We start from the raw sequence: 9,961 nt of genomic DNA on the forward strand, positions 1-9,961 counted from the left end.
TAGTTTTATCATATGCCTAAGTGATAAAAAATAATGTGAAACTACAACTATATACTATTGATTAAGCAACAAAACTATATTACAAAAAATAGACACGGCCTTTAACAAGTTACTATCTCCATGTTCGTAGACGTTACAACAGCAAATTTGAGTTGCTCAAACATATCAAATACGAAATATCACCATGCACAAATCACAGTTAAACATATCATTGTCAATTGTCAAGACAACTCTTTAAGAATCCTTCAAGGGTAAAAATTTATACTCCCTCAATCGTAAGAAGAAGAATAGGGACTGGGATAAGAAGTCATTAGATCAAGGGGAACGAATAAAAACCCCAAAAAATTGTCAGTTTGGTCGATAGAACATATAGTTTTTTCCCAAATGAAAACCAATAGTTAAGAAGCCTCCTTTTTCCTTCTTAAAAGTAAATTAATAGTATATGATAAATTTCCATTAGTTTGAAAAATTAAAATCACACTGGGTTTGTTGTTGGTTGAAAAATTAAAAATGGCAGTTTATCCCACAAAAGAAGTTATGACCAATAAACCATTATGTCGCAAACTGAAAACTAAGGTTGTACTGAACTTTAGTTGCCAATGGGACAAAATGAACCCAATCCAGAAAAGGGAAATGGACGAGGAAACCTAAATAACCAACAAATTGGCTCTCTTTCTCACTTTTGTTGTTTCCATGGATGATCTGAAGAATTTTTTTTTTTTCATGCTGGTATGAACTTTGAACGGCTATGACAATCTTAAATCTAAGATATAAGTTGAATGAGGTTACATGGATGTATAATTCCCAAACTTAATTCAAGTTAACAAGAATCCAAGACATGCTAATTGTTTCAGCAAATTTTCTAGTTTATAAACAAAGTGTATTTTACATTACAAGGAGATATCGAGAAAAACTTTGAGATTGAGGCTACTTATAAACCATATAGGAACGTATGAAAATGACAATCTGGGCGAAACTTTCCAACAATAGATGTGACTGAGCTGCAGGTGTGAAACCTAGGGGAAGCTCATTTTATAATTAAGGATCTCCATGCAACAAATACTGCCAACAATCCCAGATTGCAACACGGCAATAAGGGCTAAACCATAACATTTCTTCCAATGGTTAATCTGTAAGATGTGCAAACCAGCAAATACATGAAAAAAATCGTCAATACTCCCTACTAGAAAAGAAGGGTTCAAATTACAACAGTCAACACATCTAATTTCGGATATCAATTTCTTGATTTTTAACTGAAACTTACTCCTATATATTTAGGAACTATACAAAAGTACTATGAATACATTTTCTTATAATTCAAATATTTTAAGAGGCTGGACACGTTCCTACATAGAGCAAATGCAGAGTTGTACAACTAAAGGCTGGGCAAGTTCCTAAGGATCCACCCACCCACCAACATATACGTATTAGGCCTGAAGCATCAAGAACTTCTACAAGTAGACAATGCTAGTTATCAATGCAACAAAACTGTTAACGAACTTCCACATATATGTGAGGACACCAGAAGAATCACCAGAAGCATGAAACTTGATTATCATACTTTTCTAATTCTGGAAAAGGACCACCACACACTCGGCTTTAAAAGGAATTCTCCTAGCATCATAATTTGTTTGGCATAGTTCCCATGAATGTAACAGATGTGGTGTATGCTTTCCCAGAATGGATCAAATTAATATCATATCAATCAAATTTGTGCATGTATTGAACATGGAAAGATATTTTGTTTTTTAAATCACAGAAAAATTGATCAACACAAAAATGATAGTATAAACCACCATTTGATCAACTATCTGATTATGGTCATATAAGGTAAATGCAAGGTTAAAATACCCATCCAAAAAGTGTATCCAGTTGACGTTGAGTGAAGAAGTTCCTTAACACGAAATAACAATCGCTCCATAGATCTCTTGGCAATGGGGATTTTGCAGGTTATTGTTGTTTGTTTCATGCCCTGCCACAAAGAAACGAAAATACAAATGAAAGTGCAGAAAGATGTCTACGCCACAACGACTGAGCATAGCCTGACCAAAACATATGGGATTTCTGTACAAACCTTTGCGTCTGAACATAGTGTCTGGATAGTTCTCGTCGCCGTCTGAAGCTCTCTAACCTAGTAATAAATATAGAGAAGCTCCTTCTAAAGTCAGTTTTCGCGCATCTACTATAGACTATAGTTCAAGCCAGTAATTCACGCATCTTACCATCTTAATTATTTGCTCATGGTGCAATTCAAATTGCCCCTGCAAGAAGCCAAAAGCTGAAGACATTTGTTAGTTCCAATACATCATATTTTGTTACAATCACAAAGATGAGGCCGAAGACATCACCCTCCTTTAACCGAAATAAACAAGTCCCTGTACCTTTGAGGAAAGAGTCAACAAACTTCCCTCCAAACTTGACAGCTATTGCACGTACATTGACCTATTAGTCAACACCAATTATGTCAGTATCAGAAAGCTGAGAAGCAATTAAATAAGAAATTTAAAGCAAGATAACCACCTTATCATGGGTCTTGCACAAATTGACTAAAGATACAGCCACATTAACAGATTGTTGTAGTTTCTTCAGAAGGCATTTAACTTCTTCCACTTCACCACCACCCCTGGCTTTCTCCAGAAGTAAAATTTCCTTTACCTAAGCAGGTAAAGCAGAACATAACAGTTACTTTCATCATGGAAGTTCCATCTGTTGATGCTTAGCTTCTAAACAATTTGCAATATTTTGGTACCAACCAAGCGGTTAATCATGGCAAGGTTCTCTTCATGCTGCAGCATTAAAATCATCTTCAGTAAACACCTTCTTAAGCACACATAAAATCTCTGTCAAAGATGATGCACAGAGAAGAGAATTGAGCGCTTAGTGGAAATCTTACCCCCTGTACCAAATGCAAAATGTTGCAGGACAGAGAGTAGGAAAACAACAGCCATCCTCCACTGCAGATCTGCGTGATAAAACCTGACATATAAACAGGATATGATTTAGGGTTTTCCTAGGAGAGTATCACAGCAACAGATCACTAAGCATATTATATGTAAACATTTTCACAATTAACATTATCTACAGTAAACAACTGTAAAGTTAAAGCTGGAGGAACTCTCTCTCTCTCTATGTATATGTATATGTATATGTATATGTGAGTGTGTATACATACATACATACACACACACACACATATATACATACATACATACATACATATATATATATATATATATATATATATATATATATATATATATCGAGAGAGAGAGAGAGAGAGAGAGAGAGAGAGACTGAAACCCCGAGACCAATATTTAAATTATAGAACATTTAAGAATTGCATTTCAATTCTTAAAATATTAATAATATGGAAACATTCATTTAAATATTGTCACTTAGTATGCAAATGGGTTATTGCTGCTTTCTTAGATTTTCCAATATGTTTGAACCAACAAAATGTAAATGAACTTGGCTAAGTGCAATCAAACAAGTATTGTATAGTCATGTCGCAAACTTACTTAAAGTGTTAAAAGGAGGTTATATAGAATCCTTAAGGTCTCCATTTACACCCTTGAACTCGAAGCCTATTGCATAAGGTTTTGATGCGATATGTTAAAAACATATCAAAGTTTATCAGATAAAATCACAGCAGAAAGTTTTGATGCAATATGTTACACATCTAGCAAAGTTTTCTCTTTTGCTTCAAGCATGACAAATGATCTGTCAAAGAAACAACTATGTAAAACCACCTAATATATGCACCTGGGGCAAAACAGAGCAGGCAAGTTCACTTAGGGAATCGGAAGTGGACTGGCTATTTTCCAAGTAAATTCGTAAAAGCTTTTGAATGAACTCCGCCTGCAATTAAAAATTAATTAAACCAGCAACGATTAAGTGAAGAAAACATATTGAACAGTAGTAGTCATCAGAGAAACACAATGGTGATGTTTGTTGTAGGCACTAGAGTAACATACTTTGACTTTCTGACCATCTTCAATGTCCTTAACACCATAACTCTTTTGCATCAAAAGTTTGTAAGCAAAAGTTCCCAGCTTCTTGGACAGAAAAGAAGATAGCTAGGATAGTCTGGAAAGACACAAGCATTGATTCCAAGCTTAACAATACTTTGGAAGCTAAAGCAAATGAGACAGCACAGGCTGCAAGGGAAAAAGTCAAGTGGTAGGGGCTAACATATTCTTAAATGGTAAATGAAAGAAATATGTGAACCAAAAGAACTAATTCATAAGTAGCATACCTGCATCAAAGATATTCCCAACAAATGAATATGCACCAGCATACAAATAAGCCATATCTCCTGGTGATGGAATCAACTGCATGCCTTTGAAAAAGCAGTCTGAAATGCTGATTGGCTGGAATGCCTCCAGAAGATCAGAAAGTACTGACCTGTCTCTCTGAACATCCGGAATGTTTGATGCCTGCAGTTGAGGAAAAGGAAAAGAAAATAATGAGATACAAATTCGATAAGAAATTCTAGTAAGGAAAACAGAAAGTTACTTCCCCACCCCTCCATTTCTTTAAGTTTTTGCTTTTTAGAGGGGAGACTATGACCAAAATGTTTTACCTTGCCGAAGCATTGAAGTATCTCTTTTATGATAGATCTAGAAGCTGATGGTCTAAAGCTTGTAATGTTGGGTATATCAGGATTTCCAGCAAAGGCAGAATGAGTTCTCCAATGATCTGGGCATGTGTCTGTATCTGCATAAAATCCGTGTAAGATATTCTAAAATTTGGCAATATTTCTTCCAAGGCATCTGATCAAGTCTGCTGTAATACCTTCTCTAAGACCAGATACTGCAGAATCCAAATGCCTTCTAAGGGAAGGAAATAGTGGCTGAATTTTGCTTATGAACTCTATTACTTTCATCTCACCAAAAGCAAGAGGAACACTCATGTGCCTAACCAATATATGCCTTCGTGGATTAAAGTAGTCCAGCTTTCTGTTTAGATCCCTCGGAATATATAGACAAAGGGGCAACTGGAACCACCAGGGAGTTAGATATTCTAAAAGATTTAAAGTCTAAAGATGAGTACATAGAATTTATGCACCAATTTTCAAATAGTATAAATGTGAACAATTAAAGAGGAAAAGGGAAAAGAACACGGACGTGAAAGATTAATCTATACACTAGTGAAGAGGGCATGATCAAAAGGAGCTCGTTGAATACCTCAGCAGCTGGATCTGCACAACAGGAATGCTGAGTCTGCATTGAAAAACCATACTTAAACAAGTTAGAAGCACTATACAGGCCGGATTTATCAGTTCAGAAATCTTTTTTAGTTACTCTTAATTGAAGGAAAATATAATAGCATAAATTGTCAGAATAGAACTAGAGATGTGCCTCAAAGGACTAGTGGCCTAAGACAGACATGTTACTTTTCGTTTACAAATTAGAACAAGGGAAAGTAAAAACAAAACAAGAGGAAGATGCAAGTGAGCAATGAAATTTATCAAGTGATCACAAGAGTAATGGCTGAGCTAGAAGACACAATCAATCAACTCATTAGCAGATCCAAAGCCTACAGTTTTGGCTCGAAAACTACTTCTGATTTATTTAGATGTGTTCATTCAACAATAAGTACAATATTAACTACTTTCAACAGAGTAATACTGTGGCTATTAGTCCATAAGGCGACATTCTCAGATGATAACCAAATATTAAGCAATTAATGAAATTGATTTGATTAGAAATGTGATAAACATTGTCAAATCAGGTAAATAATTCAAACCACACAATCCCCAAATATTTCATCAAAAAAATAATTATTTTCTTTTGGAAAGGCGCCTTAGAGTTCAATACTCTATCATGCTCCTTAATGCATTTTCTGCTCAAGAGAATAATGTGAAATGGAAAATATCACGAAAATGCCTAAGAAAATTCATGGTACGGAACTCTCAATTATCTTATGAATTATTTAGACGTTTGACTAATCCTTGATTGAAGAAGCAAGAAACAATTCAACAATCAAACTAAGGATAAGTATCAAGATGACACCACAGAAAAGTAACACCTCAGTGGTGGAAACATGCTTTCTCCAGATGGGGCAGTGCAGAGACATTAAATGAAGATATGAGATGCAAGAAATACCAGCCCAGAATATCCAGATAGAATTGCCAGGAAAGAAAAGGAAAATCAAACTAAGGTTATCCACTGGCTGAAAAAGGATTTAAGAGAGTGACAATAGCGAAAAGACCCATATACTTTGGGCACTGGCACAGCGAAAGGAAGGAACTTATTTATTTTTTGGATGGGCAAAAGATGTGGGGTTAGAGAAAGGAAGAAACTCATTAGAAACACCAATACTACCTTCTGAAAAGTTAAGATTGTAAAGCAATCCAACAAAAGAGGCCTGAACTTGTGTCTTTGTGCTTCGACATGATCCACAGCGGTAGAAACATCTACATTCGCTGACATATTAATATTGCATTGTTGATTCCTTGATGGCTCAGATGCGCTGCCTTTTGAACACATTCCAGAAGGACCCATACTTGGTTCCTGGCTTGGAATCGCACCTGCTTTCCTCAAAGCATCCATGATGGTTGGCTGCCTAAATTTTCCATCAGTAAGTGATATTTGGCTGCTCTTCTTCTCTTTCTTCTTCTTTTGTGATGGACCAATATTACCATTACCATTCTCATTCTTCATCTCCTGATTTCTATTATGATCAAGTTGGTTCAGCGACAAGGACTCCAGAAGAGGTTGGAGTGCAGGTAAGGAAAGAGAGCACTGTTTGAGGGAACTGTTTAGCAAGCTCTCCAAAAATCTGCATAAGTAAACCCTTGTTAGCTTTATGAAGTCCTATTGCCACAGCATGATTCTTTATTGAGGAAGAAACTGACTCAGTGGGTCATTGCTATCATTCAGATGCTGATGCATATGCATATTGCAGGGTAAAGTTGCTAGAGAGAAGGAACTCATGGAAAACACATTAAGGAAGTCTACTATAGCAGGATAACACTTTCATCCAGGCCTGACATTTGTCGAATCAAAGCATAGAATGAATACAGCACGCAGGCTATTCATTTGTAAAATTTATAATTAGTAATTTACATATCCTGCAACCTGGAGGAATAACGATTTTTATAGAACTGCTTCAGATCACTTGACAACTAGCGAAGACCCGTAAGAATCTTAAGGAAATACTACCATATAAAGGAGTGAGTTATTATCTTATTCTTATATCTCACTGAAAATCAAAAAAAAAAAAAAAAAAAAAAAAAAGTAGTGGGCGCTCCGTGTACAATACTGGGAAAATGCATTTCCTTTTGCGTTAAATGTTATTAGGTAATGGATCTGGGAAACAGATCATCTTCCTTTCCAATTTGTTGGTGACAGATGCATGAAGATGAACAGAATTGATAACTAGTTAAGAGATTAAAAAAGGTCCTCAAAACTTGCAGGGCTCAAAAGTTATATCATGCATAGAATAAAAGAAAGGGGCATGACGACATACACAAGATTCCTCAACCGCTTAAATAGTTTAAGAGTTATCTCCTCTCTTGTTGCTTGACTGGCTGCATTAAACTCATCGACAGCTTGAGTACAATAGGCATTGAGCTACATAATATACCCGAGAAGTCAGTTAGCATGCTTAAACATAACAAGTTGTCAGAAACAAATCACCTACAGCACATTGGCGAGATTATCAACACTACCTACCAGTTCCCGCGCCAATTGGCAGCATAGTACAATGATAGAATAATGATTTGCTTTTGCTTTCCACTTAAAGAGCCCCAAAGCATTTCACAGAAGAACTGACACAAATATAATAGAAATTATTAGCACATGGAAGGCATTCAACAGGTATAACATTATTGCGGTTTAAGTAAAACTCTCTCACAGATGGCAAGAAAGAGTTTGACCCATCAATGCTTCATCAACTACCAAGAGACTAAATATTGTTTTCTGTATAATCTAGCTTAAGGATCACCACAATTCAAACATGAACAAAATGTTCAAGCCAAATGTACCAACTAATTCTGCAGTGAGTGTGACTGAAATGGTTTATAAGAGTAAATGGGAGGCACTGAAACCCACCTTAGAGGAAGGAAGGTGTATAGGGCAGCCAAGAAGAGCATCAATTCCAGCAAGAGATCCTTGATTTGCCAACCCCTCAATCTAACGACGAGGTTAGATCACACATAGAACATTCAATGATTTAGAAGATGCAGTTACCAGAAGAAGATAAAAAACAAAAAGAGGACCGACTTTCTTTTTGGAGACTTGTGTACTTACTGAAGATAGCAAAACGAAGTTTGCAGGAAGAATTTGCAGTGATGAAGCAGCCCTGCATGAGTTGCATAATATGAGACCATTTATGAAGAACAACAAGACCGACAAAAAGAAAGTTACCAGAACATATATCTATCTCAGGATAAGTCTTAAGGTTACGTGCTGGTGAGTTTCACTCAGATAAAAATTTGACAGAAATTCACTTATAAGCAACAATCGAGAACAAGGAGAAACTTTCAGCATAGACACTGCAAGATTGCAGTGTGGTGCAAATGCCACATTTTTCCTCAAGCCCCATACAACAGCTTCAAAGTGCAATGAAACATCTCCCAGCTGCATTCTTTGGGCATAAGTCATTCCATGAGTTAAAAGAGGAAAGTCAGATTAACTGATAGATGTACATACCCTAATTAAAGCCTCTCAACAATTTCTGAGAAGGTCAGAGTTTCCTCTAACTTAAGAAAATGTCCTTGAAGTGCAGAAAAATATCTCCTAGCACCTTTTTATCATATTTCGTAAAAAGTGAAGGATTGGCATAACGGGTTTCCTAAGGGAGTCAGGATTATATCTGGGTGAAGCTGAACCTAAGAACACCAAATAAATTTGCACCAAAAATTCCGTTCAGATTGACAATTTTAAATCCTAAACACTGATTATCAAAAGATCAAGCTCCCCTTGACAAGTTAGTGATTCTCTGGCTTCATAGTATCAAGCCAGTAAGTAAAAGTGAGGTCATAAAAGTAGGTGTGTTCCTCTTATTTAATATTTGTTTGTTTCCATACTTGAAATTCAGCATATAAGGATGTATAAACTTTTCAAGCAGTGAGATGAAAAAGAATGATAACAAAATTACCGCAAAGAAGAGGATACAAGTGGCAAGATGTTGAGACATATAGGAGATATGTCTCCGTCGAGGTTCATCCATAAATCTCCTGCACTTGTAAACAGAAATTAAAACTTCAATTGATGATTATTTAGTGGAAATTGGCTAGTGAAGTTTTTGGAATGCACATATGGAGCTTACCTTCCAACCCACAACATAACTCTTTGACCATAAGCACCCCACCATCGAGGTCACACAAAAACTTTGTTTCAAAGTCCCCAACATGTTTGCTTGTCCTGTGAGTAATATCCGTTTTATGTACTATGATATGGATTTTGGGGGATAATCACATGCTTACCATTCGACTATGGCCGGATGAAGTGCTTTTTTCTTCAATGTAAAAGCCAGTTCATCATAAAACATAATTAACGGAAGTGGCAGCTGTTTGCAAGAGTTCATAGATGTTTCCAAGAGCTCCAAAGCTTCCTCGTAATTTGACATCTAAATCAAATCCCATAGATTGAGAAGTATCATAAAAAAGGAACTATGGCATGAAAATTTTTAAATAGAAGCTCAAATATCTTAAATATCATGACAAATAAATAGGGATACTCTACATGAAAAACTAACGCAATGGAAGACGTCCCGGAATTATTATGATACAAGTATTGGATATACAAGTGATCGAGATAGTCAAAGAGATCAAGAGAATCGAGCTTGAGATGATTTGCAGTTTAATTAGTGGCTAGACTATTTTTACTGTTTCATTGTCACTGCCACTGTAGCATTAGCATTTCCAATTAGTAGTTAGTTAGAGGTAGTTACTCTCAATGGTGTCTATAAATACTTTCATTTGTACTCTACAGATTCATTGATTGATAATACA

General features: G+C 35.9%; 1 protein-coding gene across 1 annotated transcript in view; it reads right to left on the reverse strand.

Annotated features, from left to right (window-relative positions):
• Positions 1–779: 779 nt before the first annotated feature.
• The window catches only part of LOC107879277 (Fanconi anemia group D2 protein homolog), a gene marked incomplete at its 5' end in the record, with an annotated part of 15,826 nt that continues 6,644 nt past the window's right edge, over positions 780–9,961 (reverse strand). Inside the window, 22 exon segments of the mRNA XM_047395550.1 lie at positions 780–1,972; positions 2,075–2,131; positions 2,223–2,278; positions 2,382–2,442; positions 2,521–2,655; positions 2,754–2,844; positions 2,894–2,976; positions 3,763–3,858; positions 3,975–4,008; positions 4,010–4,157; positions 4,256–4,436; positions 4,583–4,716; positions 4,795–4,996; positions 5,187–5,222; positions 6,327–6,783; positions 7,474–7,577; positions 7,673–7,774; positions 8,058–8,138; positions 8,256–8,307; positions 9,106–9,184; positions 9,277–9,371; positions 9,434–9,576. Of these exon segments, the coding sequence (XP_047251506.1) occupies positions 1,808–1,972; positions 2,075–2,131; positions 2,223–2,278; positions 2,382–2,442; positions 2,521–2,655; positions 2,754–2,844; positions 2,894–2,976; positions 3,763–3,858; positions 3,975–4,008; positions 4,010–4,157; positions 4,256–4,436; positions 4,583–4,716; positions 4,795–4,996; positions 5,187–5,222; positions 6,327–6,783; positions 7,474–7,577; positions 7,673–7,774; positions 8,058–8,138; positions 8,256–8,307; positions 9,106–9,184; positions 9,277–9,371; positions 9,434–9,576 (2,592 nt within the window).

This window comes from Capsicum annuum, chromosome 8 (genome assembly GCF_002878395.1).
Source record: "Capsicum annuum cultivar UCD-10X-F1 chromosome 8, UCD10Xv1.1, whole genome shotgun sequence".
NCBI classification, from domain to species: Eukaryota; Viridiplantae; Streptophyta; class Magnoliopsida; order Solanales; family Solanaceae; genus Capsicum; species Capsicum annuum.